The sequence below is a fragment of the Castor canadensis genome, chromosome 15, assembly GCF_047511655.1.
Source record: "Castor canadensis chromosome 15, mCasCan1.hap1v2, whole genome shotgun sequence".
In the NCBI taxonomy this organism is placed as follows: Eukaryota; Metazoa; Chordata; class Mammalia; order Rodentia; family Castoridae; genus Castor; species Castor canadensis.
This window is the reverse complement of record NC_133400.1, coordinates 4,224,542-4,246,478: the sequence shown is the minus strand read 5'-3', so window position 1 is coordinate 4,246,478 and position 21,937 is coordinate 4,224,542. Positions and strand designations below refer to the sequence as shown.

Genomic DNA, 21,937 nt, shown 5'->3' with positions numbered 1-21,937 from the left:
CCAGCTCCTGGGATCCCACTGTGGCCCTATAAGCAGGTGCTTCTAAGCCCATTTCACGTGGGAGAACCAAGGGCCATGAGTGAGCAGAAGTGGTTTCCAGTATCCCAAAGACCCTTGGAGGCAAAGCTGGGACTCTAGGTCTGCATTCTAGAGCAGAGCCCCTGCTGGATCCCCTGTGGTCACCTTAGTGGTTAGATGGGCCTGGGTCCCAGCCTGCGTGTGCATGGCCGTGTGACCTCAGGCCAGCAGTGGTGTCAAAACAGCATCTGTACCAAGGGTGTGGGAACAGACAATGGAGTCTGGGTTTTGTTTGTTTTGGTGGCACTGGGGTTTGAACTCAAGGCCTCACACTTGCTAGGCAGGTGGCCTACCACTTAAGCCACATCTCTGGCCCTTTTTTGCTTTAGTTATTTTTCAGATAACTGGGGTAACCTGGACCATGACCCTCCTGTCTCTACCTGAGTAGCTGGGTTCACAAGTGTGAGCCACCACACCTGGCTTGTTTGTTGAGATAGGGTCTCACTAACTTTCGAGTTAGTTTTTGAGTGTTAAAAACACCCATGTACCTGTGGACACCTCCAGCACTCTGATTACAAATGTCAAACTGTGCTTCATGTCCACCACCTCACTCAGCACTCACAGAGGCACACTGTGACAGGGGCTTTCCACACACCCACATCAAGCCGAGTCAAGGGCGAGTGTTCTCACCACAAATCCTGCTCATCAACGCCACCACCGACAGACAGGTCACCCCCCTCCCGTCCTCCCGTCGTCGCTGAGCCGCCCAGCCTGTGAGGGAGACTGCAGAGTGGCAGGGCCCCTCCCGGCCACGTCGCCAGCCCGCCCAGTGTCCCCTCCTCCCCTGCCCACAGCCATCTGAGCTGCGGCTCTGCTCACCAGAGCATCCAGGACCAGAGGATATAGGGGGAGCTAAAAATAACCCTCAGCTGGCCCTCATGGAGGGGGCAAGTGCTGGGTAGGACACAGGGTCCCAGGACCCAGCTGAGGGGAACTAAGAGCCTGGCAGAGCGGCACACTTCTGCTTCACTTGCAGGCCCCACCCAGCCCGAGGGTCCCTCCTTTCCCTCCCCTCCCCGCCTCCCCAAGTGTCTGCAAGGTCGCTGGCCCCAGAGGAAATGCCTTCTCTCGGCTGGGGGATGAGGACCGGGGTTTGGACTCTGGGCTTCCTGCTGCTTCTCCAGGCCAGCTCTGCCAAGGACGTCTGGAAGCGGGCACTGCCCGCCAGGCTGGCCGAGAAGCCCCACGTGAGTGCGGGTGGGGAGGCCGGGAGGCTCTGCTGAGGGAGGCAGAGGGAGGCCAGCGCTCCCCCAGAGCTGTGTTCTCCTGTGGGGGCTCCCCAGGTGTGGCAGGGTGGGGGTCTCTCTTATCCGAGCATGTCAGAGGCGTGTGATGGGCAGGTGGACTCAGCACCCTCCAAAGGCCCCTGCTGCCAGCAGGGAGGCAAAAGCTATGCTCCTCGCTCGGGCTGGCTGCCTGGCATCCATCCTCCTCAGAGCGGTGCCTAACTAACAGGTTCAGGAACTTAGAGCTGGGAGTTTGCCCCTCCCATCAGTAACCCAGGTAGGAAATACAGTTGTGTATTCACCCAGTGACTTATTCCTGCAGGAAACACTTAGCACAAACTACTCGGGGAAGGGTTGTGGGGGGTCCTGCAGGATGAAGGAGACAGCAGCTCCCACCCTCAAAGGTGGGCAGACAGTAGGGGACAAATGACCACACAAGATAGCCAGTGGTAAGGAGCATGTGCACGGGAGCCAGTGGTTGGATTTGAATCTCTAGACTCTGCTGCTCTCCAGCTGTGTAACTTCAAGCAAGTTACTTGACATCTCTGGGCTCCAACAAGTTCATCCATAAAGACAGAGAGATGAATTCCTCTCTGCAAATATGCTTTGATTAGCACTGCTTGCCAGACAATGGATCCCTGCCTGGGAAATTCACAGGATAGAGGGGGCAGCAGAGGATGGATGGGAGGGGAAGGAAAGATGGGTAGTGTGTTCAGCTTTCGAGTGCCAAGCAGAGAAATAGAGCGAGAAGGGAGTGGCAGAGTGGGGGTGAGCTGGGTGCCCCCCACTCCGAGGGTGCAGACCCACAGGGACAGGCGATCAGGAGGACATCTGGAGGCTCCAGAGGACGACACTGGTGCTCTCCACATGAGGGAGTCTGCGTGGCATGGTGTACGTGAAGCGCTTGGCACACAGGGAGGGGTCAGTGCCCCTCCGACAGAGGCCTTAATCAAATAATCGTGAAAGCAGTTGTCACTCACCTCCAGGGTCGAGAGCTGGGGCCCGGGCCAGATTCTGTTTTATTTGGTGTGCTGTTCCTTGTATCAGGGGTTCACTCCATGTTGGCACCCAGTAAATTCTTGTGAATGATGATGACAGAAGCAAGGAAGAGTGTGTTGCAGCTTTGTTCAGGAGTGTTTGGGAGGGAGACATTGGACCTGGGGTTTTGGAGAGTGAATAGGAGTTTGCCAGATGGAGAAGAGGAAGAGAGCAATATTTAATGACCCCAGACACAGAGGGGGTGGGTAAAACTGTATTGAAGCTAACCTGGGCTCAGGTTTCACACTCCCCGAGTGCTCATGGAAAGAGAGGGGAGGAGAGGGGGAGCCACGGGAGTAGGGAAGAGTCATAGAGAAGGAAGAGGTGTTTGGAGGAGAAAGAGCTCGCTCGAGGTTGTGTAGTCACAGAAGTCTTCCTGGAGGAGGTGACCAGAGCTTGGAGAAGGATTTGGAGGAGGAAGGACATTTCTAAAAGAAAGCTGAGCATGAGCTGAGGCCCAGGCCAGAACGCACATCTGGAGCTCCTGAGAAGGCTGCCCTGGCCAGCAGAAGGTTGCTGCCTGCAAGGAGGGGTGCTGTTCTCAGGGTGACTCCTCCAAGCTCTCCACTGACACAGCAGGTGGATTTGACCCTCTGGTCACCACTGGTCAGGATGCCCCTGCTCTGCTGTTCCCCGAGTGGAAACTCTCAGCTATCTGCAGGCACGGCTCCCTCCCCAGCACTCAGACAGAGGGAGAGCGTGCATGAGCCTCAGAGAGACCCTGAGAAGGACAGGCTGCTGGCTCAGAGGACAGGAGGGTGGGCAGGGCACGAGGCCCGGAAGCCACCACAGTGACATGTCTCATGAACTGCACAGCCATGGGCCTCTCACTGCTCCTCTCTGGGCCTCAGGTCCATCACTTGGGAACTGAAGGCAGAGGAGCGGGTGGCATCCAGGGTCCCTTCACTCTGATTCTTACTTCCATTCCTGTGTCCAGGGGGATCCGAGGGGTCAAGCCCCATCAGCTCAAACACAAGGCAAGGAAGGGCACTCTGGTGACAGAAGGATGACTTCCTAACTATCTTGCTGCCCCCGAGGTCCTTGTGTCTGTGCATCTGTGCGGATAACGGGGCACTGCTGCCCATCTCCTCCCACTCCTCCTCCTGAGGTAGCCTTGAGTGGTGGCCAGAAGTCAGCCAGCTGGGAGTGACACAGCTGGGAATACACAGGAGGCTGGTCCTGAACCAGGCTGCACCGCTCAGAGCCCTGTCCTCTGGCAGAGTGGCCTGTGTCTTGGGGACTGGTCTGTGGGTCAAGGTGGTGCTGGTGACTTCTGGAGTGCTGATGTCGTCTTGCTGTCCAGGCACGCAGCGTTGGTGCCAGAGAGGAGCACCGGCCTTGTGCTCCCAATGGAGGCTCCTTAGAGGGGCCCTGCCTACTGCTGGGCGGTAAAGTCCTCTCCTCTCAGCCTCAGTTTCCTCATCTGCATCAGGGGACACAGCGGTGCCTGCTGTGTGGGTTCCATGGACAGACATATCCATCTATGTCGATGAATCCCATGAAGATACCTGGGGCCCACAGGAGCTGGGAGCATGCGTGATGGCCTCTGTGTCATGCGCCATCTCAGCTTCCGTGGTCACCTCCTCAGGGGACCTTTTCTGGGACACCCCGTGATGATTCCCTGAGCACTTTCCTGCATCCCGCGTTTAGCGCCATTGTCATCGCCAGCGTGACTGCTTTAGTTTCTCACGACTTTGCAGATGACAAAAGAAGCAACGGGCTCTCTTCTTCTAAGTCACACTTGTGTGGTGTCTGCCCTCGCCTGGGACTGAGCCACATTGGGATTGGGGACAATGTCTTTAGGTTCAAGCTGGTGCTTTCCGTAGCCAGTTGTGAGCGTGACTTAGGAGCGCATTTGAGACAGGGAACAAATTGTGTTCCAAACCTCCCCGAGTGTGGTAAAAGGAGTGGAGGCTTCGCCAAGCCTTCGCGTGTGTCTCCGAGAAACACCCCTGGCCCCACTCCCCGAGCGGCTGCAGAGGCCAGGACATCAGGAAATGGCATTTGTCCTCTGGTCCTGCGTCCCAGGAGGCACTTATTTTTAGATCTCTGACGTCCAGAGTCCAGAGGAAATGTGAATAACGCTTAGCGGAAAGTTGGCTTTCTTCCTCCACTGAGCAACCCGTCCTGGGGAACGCTTTTACTGGTCTGGCCGTTAAGTCACTGAACGCTCCCAAGAAGGGCAAAGCTCTTGCAAGCTGGGGTGGCCAGCGCCAAGGGAGGGGACGAGGGGAGACGGGGAGGCTCTGCAGCTTGGATGCTTTTGCCCTAAATGGAGATAGCTTCGTGTGCCTTTTTAATTATTAAAATAATGTTTATTGAAAAAAATCCAGACCATGCAGAAAGTTATAGATAAGTCGGAATGATCTAGTCTTCCTCCGAGACATGTGCTCTGGACATGGCGGTGCTCGGTGTGCAGACACATACGCCAGACTTTTTTGTTGGCTTTTATGCATGCTGTTAATTTTTTTTAAGCGAGGTGCATGTCACATGAGGTAAAATTTATCATTTTAAAGTGAACAATTCGGTGACACCTAGGACTTCTGCAACGTTGTGTAACCACCACCTCTGTTCCCAAGACACTTCTGTCACCCCAAAAGGAAACCTGTACCCCTGAAACACCTGCCCCTGGCAGCTACAGCGTGCCTGTGCCTCTGCCCGTGATGGACGTTCCCCATCGGTGGAGCCACACACGTGCCTGCTCGTGCACACGGCTTTCCGCTCTGCGTTCTGGGTAATAACACGGGGAGCGCGTTTACGTGCAGACCCGTGTCCTCTCCAAGGCCGAGGGAGGCTCTAACGCACCCTGGTGCCTCTTCTGGCTGGAGGGTCAGGTGGTTTGCGTTAGTTAAGCTGGACTTGAACTTGCTGAGTGGCTCCCTGCTGACGGAGCCAGGCCTGATGTTTCCTTTACCTGCTCCCTGAGGGTTAGCTGCTGCAGAAGAGTTTTGCAAAGCAGAGGCCACCAGAAATGTCTCTTCAAGAGCGGAAATCTAGCCACCAGGTGGCAAGCTTAAGGGAGTCGTTTCTATCCAAGTCAGGTGTGCAGAGCTGGAAGGTTCCTGTCTGTACTTGACTTTCTGTTAGGCAGGTGTTTGGTTAGAGCTAGAGTTAGGACATGGTCGCTTAGCAAGGGTGAAAATAAGGGAAAGGAATCCAAGGTCCCTCTGTGACTTTCAGTGTGGGGTGGGCCCTTATTTCTCCAACAGATTTAATGTGCTATTATTTTATTTCCAGCTGAGTGACAGTGTAAGGGGGAGCGGACGGTAGACTGGGGTGAGATTTTTCCAGAACGTGCCCCTGGGTAGGAGCAGTTATCTGACTGTGACTTGAGCTGGGACTGCCTCTCAGGAGGGCAGGAGGCCCTCTAGGCCTGGAGATCACCAGCCGTTGCTGCCTGTCCACCTCAGTGCTGTCATCGAAGCATTCGTAAGCCAAGGAGAATAATTACTGAGCACCTGCCATGTGCCCGACACAGTTCTGTGAGCCAGGGACACAGGTGAGAACAAAACCAAATCCTTGTCCACAGGAGGGTACAACACAGCAGGAAAAAAGCAATACTTTTTTTTATTATTATTCATATGTGCATACAAGGCTTGGGTCATTTCTCCCCCCTGCCCCCACCCCCTCCCTTACCACCCACTCCACCCCCTCCCTCTCCCCCCACCCCCTCAATACTCAGCAGAAACTATTTTGCCCTTATCTCTAATTTTGTTGTAGAGAGAGAATAAGCAATAATAGGAAGGAACAAGGGTTTTTGCTGGTTGAGATAAGGATAGCTATACAGGGCATTGATACATTGATTTCCTGTGCGTGGGTGTTACCTTCTAGGTTAATTCTTTTTGATCTCACCTTTTCTCTAGTTCCTGGTCCCCTATTCCTATTGGCCTCAGTTGTTTTTAAGGTATCTGCTTTAGTTTCTCTGCGTTAAGGGCAACAAATGCTAGCTAATTTTTTAGATGTCTTACCTATCCTCACCCCTTCCTTGTGTGCTCTCGCTTTTATCATGTGCTCATAGTCCAATCCCCTTGTTGTGTGTGCCCTTGATCTAATGTCCACATATGAGGGAGAACATACGATTTTTGGTCTTTTGGGCCAGGCTAACCTCACTCAGAACGATGTTCTCCAATTCCATCCATTTACCAGCGAATGATAACATTTCGTTCTTCTTCATGGCTGCATAAAATTCCATTGTGTATAGATACCACATTTTCTTAATCCATTCATCAGTGGTGGGGCATCTTGGCTGTTTCCATAACTTGGCTATTGTGAATAGTGCCGCAATAAACATGGATGTGCAGGTGCCTCTGGAGTAACCTGTGTCACAGTCTTTTGGGTATATCCCCAAGAGTGGTATTGCTGGATCAAATGGTAGATCAATGTTTAGCAAAAAAGCAATACATAAATGAGTGTGTGAATACATATCTGACCAAGTGTGACAAGGGACTGGCTCCGTGTGAGGCAGGAGAGAGGAGCTCCCTCCCAGCTGAGCAGATGTCTTGGGTGTTGGACAGGGGACAACCAGTGCAAAGGCCCAGAGGTAAAACTGGCCTGGTCATGTTCTAAGGACCTCAGAGAGGCCAGGGCAGCTGGGAAGGGAGGATGGAGGAGTCAGCCCTGGCCTGACCCAAGGTCATTGGCCAGCAAGCCCTTTAGTCCATGGGTGGAAAGAGGTTGGAAGGTAAGCTCTGTATTTCTCTGAGTACAGGTCAGTGCTGCTCAGAACTCCAGGAAACGTCATTTATTCTGAGCCCTCCTGAGCGTCACTTTGCCTGGCATAGATATTCTATCAAAACACGAAACCCTTTCATCCGGGCCTCTCGCAGTCACTTCTTTACTGTGTGACCATCTGCTGTTTCAGCCTGGCAATAGATAATTTGAGAAATTTATCTTTATTATTCTGTCCAAATTCTGTGTGAATGTCCCTTGGAGAACAGTGGCACATCTAAAATCGATCTCCCCAAAGATCCACCCCTAAGTCATGGGGCAGGAGGAGCATAGGCTGACCTCTGACCCCCAGGCTCCCCAGTCCCTTCCATGAGTCCTGATGAGAAAGCACGCTAGGCGGGCAGCTAGCCCGTCCCCCTCTGATGAAGCTCGGTGGGGGCCGGGGCAGCTGTCAAGGTGGATCAGGATTAAAACCCAGGAGGCCTCAACATGAGTGCAATTTAGTTCAACCTGCACAGACAAAGGGAGAGCTAATGGTATGACTGCAGCTTAAAAATGACTGGTGGTGTTCTGGGATGTGGGAGACGGGGAGGATCAGGTGCTGAAGACTGAAGGGCCCCGAAGCCTCATGCCGGGTCCCCTGTATCTTTGGGGAGCCTCACCCCATCATCCTATGCCTTCCTTTCCTTAGCTAATAAAGGTCAGCTTAGTGCTCTTTTCTACTTCTCAGCTGCAAGACAGAAAAGACGGATTCTCTGAGTGAAGCCAGGCTGGGGACCAGGAGTCCCTCCCCATATTGTCCCCCACACCACTTGCATTTTTTAGGAGTGGAGACAGGGGGAAGTCACAGACTTCTGAGACCCACCGACGTCTGGGCTGTGCCCAAGCAGGATTTGTTCCTGGTGATCCAATGCCCTCTGCAGGACATTGGCAGCAGTGCATGCAGTTGGCAGCATCAGGGGGATCTATGTGAACAGAAAGAAGCCACAGCAATGAGGCCAGACAGACGCTCAGTATCACTGTCACTGTGATCCAGGTGTGGCAGGGCCATGTGTCCTCTGGGCACCCCTGGGAAAGATCCTTCTTGTCTCTCATAGCTTCTGTGTGGCTCCACTCCGTCTCCATCTCCACGCACCTGTGCATGCGTGCGTGTGTACGTTATCTATCTCCCACTTATGATTGACTTTAGGGCTCACCTGGACCATGCAGGAACCCATGTCAAGATCCTTAATCCCACATCACTTTGAGGTCAGGTTCACAGGTTCCAGGGAGCAGGACCTGGTATCTTTGGCAACCATCCATGAGTACCCCCTCAAGTGGCTTACTGCTGTGTGAACAGGAAAGTAGGCTTACTCAGAGGTCTTCCATCCAGGGGATGGGGGCTGGAAGGACTGGGGGGGTGGCAGTGGAGAGGGGGCTGTTAATCCTGGCCTGTGAGGGATGGAGTTAAGGAAATGTGTTTCAGAAGTGAAAGTGGGGTTGTGTCTTAGATGGTGGTTCGCCTGCATGCCTGGAGGACAGGCACTGGGCAGAGGACTCTGCCCAGGGTTGGCGTGACACTGTGCTCAGAGGGACTGCTCTGGGGCTTGTGCTCACACACAAGCAGGGTCTGGCCTCTGTCCTGCCCTGCACAGAGATGTCTTCCTCCTTGCAGACCGAGAGGCTGGGCTGCAGTTTCTTCTCCTAGCTAAGCATTTACAGCCCACAGCCTCACCTTGACCTTGTCACCCTAGGTGCCTCCTGGCAGGCTATTCCCTGTCCTTCAGTTCAACACATATGACTGGGCCAGGTCCTCTGTGGGTGGATCAGGTGGCAGACGGGGAGGAAAAGACCCCCTCCCCAAACCAACATCATCCAGGTAGGAATGGATCAAAAGCTTCATGGAGAATCATGGGGCTATGGAGGAGGGCAATCCACATTAAGTGGGGTCAAGGTTGGGAAAGGACTGGAAGGACAGGCAACCTGATGTTTCTCAGCAAAGCTTTACTGAGGTATATATAATTCACATCCTGCACAACTCACCCATTCTATGGCTTTGAATGCATTCAGGATTGTGCAGTCCTCACCACAATCTGTTTTAAAACATTTTCATCACCTCAAAAAGAAACCCACACCCACTGGCAGTCATTCCCCATGCCCCTCTCCTCCCCTTGGCTACCATTAATCTGCTTTCTGTCTCTATGGATTTGCCTGTCTGGACATTTCTCATGAATACAGTAGGATCCTACAACGTGTGGTTTGTGTGACTGCCTTCTTTCACTGAACATTGTGGTTTCAGGGCTCATCCAAGCTGTAGCATGTGTCAGAATGCCATTCTTTTTTATGGCTGAATAATATTCTATTGGATGGATAGACTACATTGTGTTCATCGGTTAGTGGACGTTTATTTCCAATTTGGAGTTATTATGAAAAATGCTGCTGTAGACATCCATATACAGGTTTTTATGCAGACTCGTTTTCTTTATACCTAGGAGTGGAATGGTGAATTACATAACTCTACAGATAGCATTTGTCCCCAGCAGCTGCTCCATCTGCAATCTCACCAGCAGCACGTGTGTTCTGATTTCTTTTCATCCTTGCCAACACTTGGTGTCCTACTATGATAATGGCCCCAGTGGGGGTGAAACTTCTCATTGTGGTTCCAATTTGCAATTTCCTGGTGGATAATGACACTGAGAACTTTTTGTGCAATTGTTGGCCACCTGTAAATCTTTTCTGGAGCGATGTCTGCTCCAGTCCTCTATTCATCTTTTTATTATTGAACTGCACGTTTTCCTACCGTGTTCATGATGAGAGTCCATTAGCAGATTAGGTCTGACTTTTTAACTTGCACTCTGTGCAAGTCTTTTGACTTTCTTGACGATGTGCTGTGAAGCACAAAAGTTGCTCATTTCAGCGAAGTCCAACTGACACCTTTTGTCCTTTGGTTGCTTGTGCTTTTGGTGACATTTCTAAGGACCATTGCCTAGCCCAAGGTCATGAAAATTTGCCCCTGTGTTTTCTTCTAAGGTCTTTGATCTGTTTTGAGTCATCTTTTATGCACGGGGTGAGGCGGAGGCCCAGCTCCGTCCTTTGGCACAGACATGTCCAGTTGTCCCAGCACCGTTAGTGGAGCTGTGTTGGTGTCCTGTTGAGAATGGCAGTGAGAGTGCCGACCTCCACCTCCCACCTGTGTGGGACTGAGCGAGCCACTTCCTGGTGACATGAGACTGGTTTGTGAGGTGTTGGAGGATTAAACATTTTCCTTTGCATGTGCGCTTGGTTTATCTTTGCATATTAACCTGTCATTCATTCTCATTGTAGGCAAAATGGGAAACACCAAAAAAAGTACAAAGAATCAGAAAAAAACCAAACCTAATCAAATGCCACCAAATGCCAATCATTGCTACAATTTGGGGACATCTCTTTCCTGCCTCAAATACACACACACACACACACACACACACACACACACACAAACACTGTTCACTTGGGTTTAGGAAGTTGGGGAAGTAAGCAGGTAAAGCATTTTAGAACAAAGTTACAGGTTAGACTAGGAGGTCCACAAGTCAGGCGCCCTCCCCAACCCCAGTAAACCTATTCTGTATGTAATTCTGCCTGTGTGTTTGTGTGTGTGTGTGTGTGTGTGTGTGTGTGTGTGTGTGTGCGCAACCACCTGCCTTTCAAGCATCCCCACTTCCAAATGCAGCAGGATGGGTCTGGGGTCAGAAGCCCCCAGGTGGGCCGTGCAGAGTGACCTCAGTGCTCTTAACCTCACTTCTCAGATGCTTATTTTATGTGCATTTTCCTATTTGTTAGCTGCAACTTTTCTTTACACTTTTTATTGAAAAAAATATTAAAAAGCATATAAATCATGAGCATCCAGCTCCATGAATTCCAACAAAGTACATGCCTAGTGTCACAGTCCCCAGATACAGAAACAGACGCCAGAGTCCTGGCCAGCTGGTCACTGGCACCCAGTGCCCACTCCCTGACTTCCCACAGCAGGCCTCCCACTGCTTCTGGCCTTAATCTGTGTAAACACAAGCAGAATCACTCTGTGGGGTCTCTTGGGGTCCGGTTTTTCCGCCTTGAAGTTATGTATGTAGATGTATCCAAGTTATTTCGCGGATTTATTCATTCTGTGTGTGATTTGTAAATTCCCAAAGCTCTTTGTACACAGATGGATAAAAAGAAATCTATCTATGTACATGTGTGTATGTGTGTACCGGTGCACACACGGTATGTACAGATAGACACATAACCGCAGATGCAGGTACCTCACAAGTAGACTTATAAACTGATACTCAGCGAACACACCAGAATTCACTTCTCCTTGCTAGGGATGGCCCGCACTTCAGCCAGTTTGGGACAGTTTAGGGCAGAGAAACACAGCATCATTTAACCCCAGATGGCCTCTCCCAGGATGGTTCTGGAAGCACAGGGTCAGCAAGGGCACGCACGGCGCACGGCTGGGGCGCACGGCTGGGGCGCGGCCCCTGACCTCCGCTCCGCTCTCCCCAGGCGGAGGAGGGTGGTGCCTCCGGCCCCCGGCAGCCTCGCGCCGACCGCTGCCCGCCGCCCCCGCGGACGCTGCCCCCCGGCGCCTGCCAGGCCGCCCGCTGCCAGGCGGACTCCGAGTGCCCGCGGCACCGGCGCTGCTGCTACAACGGCTGCGCCTACGCCTGCCTGGAGGCCGTGCCGCCGCCGCCAGGTAAGCCGGGCCGGGCCGGGGCGGGAAGGGCACGGGGGTGGGGGTGAGGGTCGGTGGAGGGCGGTGCACCTGGCGCCTGGGCGGGGACGGGGGAGCAAAGCTGCACCTAGACTGGGCCACCGGGACGCCACCTGCGAGCTCATTGGGCACCGCTGCCCCCGCTACACCTGCTGTGCTGTGCACCCCACCTACGCTCAGGGAGACACCCATCCCAGGGACAATGCCACCTTCCGGGAGGCGGGGTGAGATTCCTCCTTCAAAACAAACAAAACAGATTTGGGACTTTTCTTAAAGGTATCGGGCTACAGGCCCTACACCCCCAGGAGCCTCCCCCCACCCTGGTCAGGCCCTTCACTCCTGTGAAGAGCGTGGGTACCTGGGGTGCAGCCGGGTGTGTCCCGGGGAGCATGGCTGCAGGGGCCAGGACTCCCCATCCCCATCCCTACTCCCACCCAAGTGCTGATGCGCAGCTCATGAGAGCCAGAAGGCTGGGACACTCAGGGACTGGGAGCAGAACCAGATGTTGGCTGCACCTTGGGGAAAAGCGGTCCTCGGGCCGCACCTGGCCTGGCGGGAAGGGAAGGTCTTACAGCCCTTGGGGAGAGGACTTGGCGTGAAGGAAGGGACCCCGCTAGGGACAGGACGTGGGGGTGGGGTGGACAGGTGGGAAAATGGCCGTGGAGTGGGGAAGAGGGGGGACAGCGAGGGCTCCTCTGCGCTCAGCTCTGTTCCAGGTAACATCTGCGTGTTTGGGCCTCTTTCCTCTGAGCTGGCAGTTCCCACGGGCCATAATTACCAAGTCACCTTTGAGGAGATGGCCTGCCCCTCCTCCCAGGCTGGGAGAGGTTGGAGAAGGCAAGAGCGGCTGCACTGTTTTCTTTTAGGGTGAGGTCACTGCGACAGTGAGTCCCTCAGCACAATTAATAAGGCTCGTTATCACAGTCTGGGTATTGTGTTGGACTGGTGCCTCAGGGCAGAGACCAGCAGGTGCTCAGGGCCACCAGCTTTCATGAGAAAAGCTAAGTGAAGCCCCCTCCTGGTGGAAGAGCACATAAAGACCCCTCCCTCCTTGGTGGGACAATTGGAAAGGCCCCCTTCCTCTGCAGTGCCACAGTCATGGGGAGCTGCTGCCTGGCTTGGTGTCTAGGCTAAGAGCACCCCCCCACTTTTTTCCTTTCTTCCTTCCTTCCTTCCTTCCTCCCTCCCTCCCTTCCTACCTCCCTCCCATCCTCCCTCCCTCCCTTTCTCCCTCCCTCCCTTCCTGCCTCCCTCCCATCCTCCCTCCCTCCCTTCCTGCCTCCCTCCCTTCCTCCCTCCCTCCCCTCCAGCAGGATCTCACTGTGTAGCACAGTCTGGCCTTCAAATTAGCAATCCTCACTAGTGCCAGGATCACAGGCTGTGCTTCTGAGCAGTGCACAAACTATACAACTGTCCGTGCCATTCCCAACAGTGGTGCCACACATCACATCATTTCACAGCTCCATGAGATCCAAATATCATTAGTCTAATTTACAGCCAAAGACACTTGCCCAAGGTCACACAGCAGACAGAGTGGCAGGGTGAGTCCAGCATGTGACCGTAGAGAAGAGCTCATTGCCATAGGCCCTGCATACAGGGGTGGGCCCCTGCTCCTACACGTGGGTCTCTGCCTGGAACGTCCTCCCTGCAAACCCTCAAGGCACTTCCTCACCTCACTGAGACCTTGCCCAGAGACCCCTTCCTTGGGGAATATTTTCCCCATGATGTAAGTCCCTCCTCTGATCATTCCTTCCCTTCCTTCCTCCTAAATCTCTCTCCATCTGGTGGTCCAGACGACTGCGTTTGCTGGGTTGGTACCCTGACTGTCCCCACTACTTGCGGGTTGGCCCCACAGGGCAGAGTTTTATCTATTTTGTTCCCTGCTGTGTCCTAGCCTGGAACACAGTCTCTGAACACAAACAAGGTACCCCGTAAATAGCGAATGAGTGAGTGTAATCAGCAGGAAGAGCAGGTATGCCATTCCTTAGCAACTTGAGGTTTCTCAGCCTTGGCCTTGATATTGGAGGTGGGTATTTGAGTTAGGGGTTTAGCCGCATTCCTGGCCTCTGCCCACTGGGGGCGCTGGGGGCTGTGAGCCTCCTGGTTTCTTCCTCGGGAGCCTCTGCAGTTGTGACAAGGGGTTTGGCTCAGCTGCCTGGCGGGGGCTTCAATTTGACCATGTTCCCTGTTAGTTTTAGACTGGCTGGTGCAGCCAAAACCCCGATGGCTTGGTGGTAACGGTTGGCTACTGGACGGCCCTGAGGAGGTGTTGCAAGGTACAGGGGCACACTCAGACCTTGGTGGAGCCGGGCCCTCCTTCTCAAGCTGACTGAAAACCCACAGCACAGGCTGGCTGCCCCCACGTGGGGGCCTTTGGTTACATCCGCAGCCGCCTGACCTTCTTACCCCAGCTCAGAACGGTCCTAGAGCTGAGGACAGAAAAAGGACTTGACCTTCCTTAAAAGCAGGCTCTCCTTCCTGGGTGGAGAATGGAAAGGAAGGGGGGAGGGGGCTGGGATTGGCTCGCAGACCCTAATATCAAAATAAGGGATTCATTGCCTCCTGATGGGGAAGCCACCCTCGGAGGCAAGGGGTGGGGAGCAGATTCTGAAAGGAATGCTGGGAAGGCCCAGAGCCCAGGGTTTGTGGGGAATGAGCGCGGGCATTTGTGTGTGTGTGTGTGTGCGCCCATCAGGGCGTGCGGCTGCACTCAAGGCTGTTCTTGTGTGTGTGCGCAGGCACATGTGTGACGGTGTGTGAGCACGGGGGTGAATGTGTGATGTAAGTGTTGAGATTTGTGTGTGGGAGTGGACGTGTGCACATGTGGCTATAGCTGAGTGTGCATGAGTGTTTTGGGGTGCCAGTGAGGTCATGTGGCTGTGGACTGCCTCTGTGTGTGTTCATGTGTGTGTTTGTGTGTGTGTGTGAGCTTGAGGGGGTGCACACAAGGGGCAGCCTCTCTGGACAGGGTGCATTGTCTGTACCTTCGGGTCTGCCCTCTGACACCTGGCCTGTGTCCCTCCCACAGCAGAGGCATGCAGCACCACTGAGGATGGGGCAGAGCCGCTACTCTGTCCCTCAGGCTATGAGTGCCACATTCTCAGCCCTGGCGATGTGGCCAAGGGCATCCCCAACCGAGGGCAGTGCGTCAAGCAGCGCCGGCAGGCAGGTGAGTGTGTGCACCCCAAGCCTTGTTCCTGGTCCTGCCCCAGAGCTCCTCCCCACCACCCCCATGCCCAGCTCCTTCTTTGGTGTCCTGCCTCATTGGCATATGGCTCGGTTCTCCATCCAGCAGACTGGTTGTGACACCCAGCTCTGTGTCCTCTGTCTGGGTGACCTTGGGGTCCATTTTGTCATCTCTTTCTGAGCCTCAGTTTCCTCCTCTGTCCAGTACTGCACACTGCTCTGGGGAGGAATAAAAGCATACACACAAAGCCCTCAGAATGAGCCAGCGATGACAGGTGGTCAGTACACAGTGGAGAGCTCATGTCCTCCTCTATGCCTACTTACACTGCACAGAATGTGAATCGTCCAAGGGCCCTGAGTTTCCCAGGACGTCACCAGGATGTCAGTTTGCCATTGTTAGTGTCTGTCTTTGGAGATGAGGGCAAATAATGTGTCCGTGAGTGGTGTGCTCCAGCCTGCACAACTCCCTGAGGAGGGACGGGACCCAGAGCAAGGCTCCCGGGGGTGCCTAAGTCCTTTGTGCCTCTTGTGAGCATTGGTGGAGAGACACCTGCCTGTTTGGAATCCGGGGATCAGGAACTTCAGAGAGCTCCCTGTTCACCTTGACAAAATGACATCATCAAACTTGAGACCACGAACACACATCCCCACTCCTGCATCTCTTGGCTCTAACAGCTAAGGTCAAGCCCCTCTGTCAAGATTGATGATAGCAATACAGTGACCCCATTCCCCCAAAGGACAGAGGGAGAGGGGCACCTGATGTGCTCCCCCCACCGAAAATTTCTCTGCAGTGTTTCAGGAGAGGCATCGGCATAAAATTATAGGTCTTCCTGGACGTAGGATGGGGTGGTGTTCCAGTAAACCCACACAAATTGAAAATGTGCAAAGTTGAAATATGCCTCAGGCTGGGCGCATCCTAGCCTAGTCACACACCTGCTGTAGTCTGAAAAGTCAAGACTGCAAAATTCCAAGCACAGTTTCTACCGAACACATGTGGCTTCTGCACCATCATAAAGTTGGAAACTTGCAAGTGGAACCACTGTAGTTACACATCCCGCATCACCCACCATGAGTCGGGACCGTGTGTAGTTACACATCCCGCATCACTGTCGTTGCAGAGAATTAGAAGATGTTGCACGAATCCTGGTTCCTGGAGCTCTGAACTTCAGGAAATCACTGAAGGGATTTGAACCTGATAGCTGAGTGACACCTTATCCCAAAAAATAACTTCCCCACTGTGGCCTTCCTAGGATCTGGGTTCTCTCTTGGTCCTTTACTTTTGGGAGTCTCATTTTCCTCATCTGTGAAATGGGCCAGTTACAGCTGAGCTTCTTGGCAGGGCTTGGTCAGGATTGACAGGTAAACCCCACAGGCCATGTGTGTCGCCAAACAGAGCACCATCTTCCCTATCTCACCTCTCCATTGACTAGATATCAGGTGACATTGGGGAGTGGTGGGGAGTTGGGCTGTGGTCCTGGGAATGGAGAATGCACTGGGCAGAGAGTCAGCCATGTGCAAAAGAGACTTGCAGGTGGCTTAGGAGTCTTTGGACCATTATGTCATTGGCACCGCAGGGATGACCCTGTCTCTACTCCTGACTTTGCTCATTCAGTTGTGTGACCTCTAAGACAGGGGCAAGCCAAACCAGTTCAAACCAGCTCTGGAGGGGCAGAGATGAGCAAAGAGTGTGGATAGTCAAACACAACTACACTATGAACTTCTAGACTGAGCCCCTCCCCATAGCTCTGTCCTCAGGCTTCCCAGCAGGCCGGCACAGAAGTGTGACAGAGTGACCAGAGGCTCAAAGCCTGCATCTTCCTTCCAGGCTGGTTTTGGGAAGGTCACCTGCCCTTTCTCAGCCTCTGCTGTAAAATGGGAATGATGACATAATAATTACTGTAGTGGCCTGGGAGAGAGCACACCTGGGAAGTGCTCAGAATGGCACCTGACACAGTAGGTCATCACTGAATGTGCCTGGCTATCATCCCTGTTGGGGGCACATGCAGAAGCCAGCTAGATGCTGCACACAGTTAATGAAGGACACAGCTGGAATCCCAAGCCTGTCCACTGGCTGCAAAACTCCTGTGTGCACACATGCACATATGCGTGCAAGTGTGTGCGTGCCTGCCTTCCACAGCCTTCTAGAGGGATGATCCCCAAGGGCAGTCACTTAGCAGTGACTGTTGTTGATTTGCTGGTAATAGCACCAGACTTTGGAAATATCTCAAGTCCAGCCACTTCCTTTGGAGCCATACTCTGAGCGGCACAGTGGCGCCCTCCTGTCCCAGCACTGGCAAGGAGGAAAATTCTGGTTCAACTTTATGTGTGATGGCCTGTCTGAAATCATCTCTGGCTTAGAGAAATGTCTGGGGGCACAAATAGTCCTGCGGCTGGCCTCCCAGGTCCACTTATTAAAATGGTGCCACCCTGGCTTTCTCCTGCCCTCTCTCCCCCTCCCCACTCTGTGGTCTTTCTGAACTATTTGAGAATGAGTTGTAGACCTCATGCCCACTCTAAGCACAAATCTCCCTGCCAAAGGCTTTTCGGGGCAAGGGTCACTCGAGCTTTATGGCCTGGTAGCTGGAACCAAGCACTTGAGCAGCCCATGTCTTCCTGAGAAGACAGTGGACGTGGATGCGTGCAATAAATGAGCATTTTAAGCAGAGTCGGAGGGCATTAATGCATTTTCCTGAGTGGGTTCAGGGTTACTAAGAAAGGGGAGTTGGGGGGCCAGGATGCTGGACTGGGAGAATTAAGTGGGGCTCAGGCACCTTGAGCAGGACAGGGTTGTGTGACACAGTAGGGTGTCATGTGGCACAGCAGGGGGTCGTCACTTTTGGTGAGGAGTCACTTTTGGCCTGAGGAGGTGTCCAGTGTCCACACGTGCCGCTGACCCCACTACGAACCCACATGAGTCCTTCCTCCTGGAAGTTGTTTCCTCCAGAACTTGTCACAGCAAAAGACACGACTGGCAGAGCCCAAAGCGCCTGAGGGTTTATCTTCTGTTTTCCAGATGGGCGGTTCCTGAGACCCAGGTTTTACAAAGAATATCCAGGTGAGGAGAAAACACTCTTCTCAGAGATGAAAGGCAGCAAGGATTTCCTAGATGAAGGAGAAAAGACAGAAACCCAGGGCCAACATGGAGGAACAAAGGGACTGAAGGAGAGTCTTGGTTTTGATATCAGGCATGGCGGGCGTGAGCCAGGGGGGCAATCGCAGTGACCATGGCCTCATGCTGGCCATGCGAACCTGGGCCTGGCCTTGCTTTCATCCCTCCCACCTTCATTCTAGGAATGGAAAAGACGGCCAACATCATCCTTCATCTGTCCATCCATCCACCATCCATCCCTCTGTCCATCCACCCATCCCTCCATCCCTCCATCCATGCATCTATCCATGCATGCATGCATCCATCCATCCATGCATCCATCCCTCCATCCACCCATCCCTCCATCCCTCCATCCATGCATGCATCCATCCATCCATGCATCCATCCCTCCATCCCTCCATCCCTCCATCCATCCCTCCAACCCTCCATCCATCCCTCCATCCCTCTATCCATCCCTCCAACCCTCCATCCATCCCTCCATGCATGCATGCATCCATCCATCCATCCATGTATCCATCTCTCTATCCCTCCATCCATGCATCCATGCATCCATGCATCCATCCATCCATCCATCCATGCATCTACCCATCCATCCATCCATCCATCCTTCCACTCAACCATCTACTGACCTACCCACCTGTCCCTTCATCCATTCTTCCTTCCTTCCATCCCTCCATCCATCCCTCTGACTCTTCTCAACAATTTACAACACATTTACCAAGCATTATCCATCACACTGGGCTGGAGGTCGGGGCTATCTTTATAAACATGACAGACCCTATTCCTGCCACCATACAGCTCCTATCAGTCAGGAAATTTGAATATTAATAAAGGCTAAGTGGTTATTTCACAATAATGATGACAAGGGCTCTGATACTACATGCTGAATACTAGGAGAACACCTTAGACCACGTTGGGAACAAGGACTTCCTAATGAGGGGAGGGGAGCTCGGCAGCAAGAGCAGGAGGTTGTGGGCAGAGGAAGGTGTGTGACAAATCCTGGGCTGGGCACTGCTTGGGTCCTTCAGCAGGGTAGTGATGAGCAGGGCTGAGTGGCTGGAGTAGAGAGTGAGGCTAAAATGCAGGTGGGGGGTGGTGGTTGGGGACGTGGGGGGGGATGCTGGTGTATTCTGAGTAACCTCACATGGGGGAGGGGGCCCAGGGCCAGGGCCAGCTCACCAGCCAGGCCAAGCCCTTTAACTTTACACCATGGCAGACTTCTGAGCAGGACTAGACACCCTACCCTCATGGGACCGTGTCCTTGTTGCAGACGGTGACTCAAAGAATGTGGCAGAACCTGGAAAGGGACAACAGAGGCCCTTTCAATAAAGCAACAGCAGACAGGTAAGAGGGGAGAGAGCCCTGGGAGGGGTGGACTTGCGGTCAGGTGTCCCAGACAACCATCATCAACATTGGCAGTGGTGGGCAGGGACGTGAGCTGAGAGACTCATATTACACCCTGGACTCCCAGGGGACATAGGAATCTGTGTATGGTCAGTGGCAGAAATGTTTCTGTGCTCCTGGGGACCTAAACCTAAGACCAGGCTAGCTGGTGACTCTCCTTTTTAGTAGCCTCTGATGTCCCCTAACTGTCTGTCTCCCCTCATTCCCCCACCCCCCGCACTTCTGTCAAGCAGTCTATAGGGAGCAATCACGTGACAGACTTGGTACCAGGCACCTACTGCTCGGCAGCAGTCTGTGGGCACCTACTGTATGCCAGGCATGATCCTGGGTCATCCCAGTGAACAAATCCAACATGATTTCTGTTCTGTTGGTTAGGAAACTAACCAAGCCAATGTGCACACAGACAAGCAGACATCAGATGTAAAAAGTGTTGTGCGGGCAACAGCAGCGATGTGGTGCAGAACACCTTCTTGAAGGAGGTGACATTGAACTCAGATCTAAGGATGAGCAGATGCCACCTGGGAAGGCAGGCTGACCAAGGCCCACGCAGAGGGAGCTGAAGAACAGGAGTCCCGAGTGGGGAGGTCTCGGTGTTGAGGGACGAACAGGAGGCCACTGGGTGGGGACATAAGGACACTGAGGAGGCTGCTGAACAGGGCCTCTGCTCTCAGCCATCCCCAGGTGAGACACCCTGCAGGTGTGTGCAAAGGGCGGTAAGGTGGCAGCCACCAGAGTCCCCACCTGCAAACCTGAGAACCTGCCCAGGTCCCCAAAAGCTGACAGCTCACAGGACAAATGAAAGCCACAGAGTCAGGAGTCTCCCCGGGGGTCCTCAGAAGGAAACAGCAGATTTCAGATCCCAGAATATCCGGACCAAGTCCTCCAGGAAACTCAGAGCCAATGGCGACTGAGGCCAGCTATGTCTGTTACCTGCCAATGACAGGTGACATCCCTACCGTGTGTCTGGCACAGTGGAGACCTGTGAGCTTGCAACAGGGGAGTCTGGGGCCAAGGAGCAGCACGGGGCCTCGAGCTGCAGCCCAGGTTGTGTGTGGAAGTACCAGCTGTGGGGGAGCCGAGCCCAGCTTTCCATTCCTGCTCCCTCACTTGTGACGTTAAGAAAATGACTCAATTCTCCAAGCCTCAGTTTCCTCATCTATGAAATGTGCACAACGGTGAGGGATTTGTTGGGACCTAAATCACAGAATACCCACAGAGACTTCTTAGGGAGTTAAGAATTCAATCTGTGTCGAAACTAGCATCTTTCTGACATTCCTGGTGGGGCCAGGGAGAGAGGGTGCAAAGCAGACTTGTCACCTCATGTCTTTCTCCTTTGTTTCCTTTACAGCCCGTGTGTAATAACATCCACCATTCTCTGCTAAGCCTTGGAAACACTCAAGAAAACAGTTTGGCCCCCCGGAGGTCACACCCGGCTCTGTGGACAGAGCTTGGTGCTGCTTGGGGCCCTGACTCTGTGGGGACCCCTGAAGGGCTCTGGGTCCCTGTGACACATGCACCTGCATCTCCAACCACTTCTGACCCTGGGGAGAATCCACACCTGTGGGAGGGTTTCCAAGCCCCACAGTTCAGCATTGTGATTTTTGCAAGTTTTGTCCAGGTCTGACTCTGGAAAACATACACCTGTCCCAAGTGTTCTCTAAATAAACCCACCACCATAAAATGGAAATGAACTCACCTGCTCCTGTGGGAGGCTCAGTTTTAACCACTTGACCTTGGATGGGAAGTCTGAATATTAGGAGCAGCGGGAGAACAGGCTCTGAAAGCATGAAGCAGGAGACAGGGTGGGTTTGTCAAGACGAGGTTGCAACTCAGCTCTGTGCCTGGAACCCAGGACCATCTACTGCAGAGTCCTCTGAAGGAGGCCCCGGGAGGGGCTTGCTGAAAACCATTTATTAGGACTATTCCTAGGAAAAAGTGCCAGGGAGCAGGAAGTAGAACAAGCGTAGATGGCTTTGGTGCAGTCCATGGTGCGGGGGGGGGGGGGGGGGGGTGGTGAGGGAGGAGTGGGGAACCTGGTCCAGTCGGGCTGGCTCAGGGTGTTCAGCCCGCACAGCTGTGCACGGGGACCCACACTTGGTCTGCAGGTGACATCTGTCTGTGATGATCTGGAGTTGACATCTGAGGACAGGAATCGTTGAACAAGGGGCCTACTTGTTCATCTTGTAAACAATGTGGGTGTCCCTGAGTCATACTGTGGATTTGTCACACTGGAGCTGAGTGTTCATAAGGCTTTCAGCACCTTCAGTGCAGGGTGAGGGCTGCCCCGTGGGGGGAACAGGGTGGGGCAATTCCAGGGACAGCCCACCTCCTGCCAGGGAGCATAGGGCATGAGGGATGTAAAGGGACTCAGCTGAGACCCAAGACATCTGTCACACAATCCAAGTGTTGTCAGCATCTGCACAAAAATGCACCCACACCACGTAGGCTGTGGGGGTGCGAGTTCACAGCCACCTGTCCCTTTCAAAAGAGCCCATGATCATTGATGTTAATTCTGAA

At 53.5% G+C, this 21,937-nt stretch overlaps 1 protein-coding gene across 1 annotated transcript; it reads left to right on the top strand.

Annotated features, from left to right (window-relative positions):
* The first annotated feature begins 835 nt into the window (after window positions 1-835).
* Window positions 836-21,115, top strand: Wfdc1 (WAP four-disulfide core domain 1). The gene is made up of 7 exons (XM_020186626.2): window positions 836-1,265; window positions 11,514-11,703; window positions 13,914-13,997; window positions 14,750-14,890; window positions 17,921-17,962; window positions 19,287-19,360; window positions 20,769-21,115. Exons 1-6 carry the CDS (start codon window positions 1,137-1,139, stop codon window positions 19,343-19,345), a joined length of 645 nt encoding a protein of 214 aa, XP_020042215.2. The 5' UTR covers window positions 836-1,136; the 3' UTR covers window positions 19,346-19,360; window positions 20,769-21,115.
* Window positions 21,116-21,937: the final 822 nt, after the last annotated feature.

Coding starts and splice junctions, on each gene's coding strand:
- Wfdc1 (XM_020186626.2), top strand. CDS start 1,137: ATGCCTTCTCTCGGCTGGGGGATGAGGACCGGGGTTTGGACTCTGGGC. Junction 11,704..13,913: donor GGCCGTGCCGCCGCCGCCAG/GTAAGCCGGGCC, acceptor GTTCCCTGTTAG/TTTTAGACTGGCTGGTGCAG. Junction 14,891..17,920: donor CAAGCAGCGCCGGCAGGCAG/GTGAGTGTGTGC, acceptor TCTGTTTTCCAG/ATGGGCGGTTCCTGAGACCC.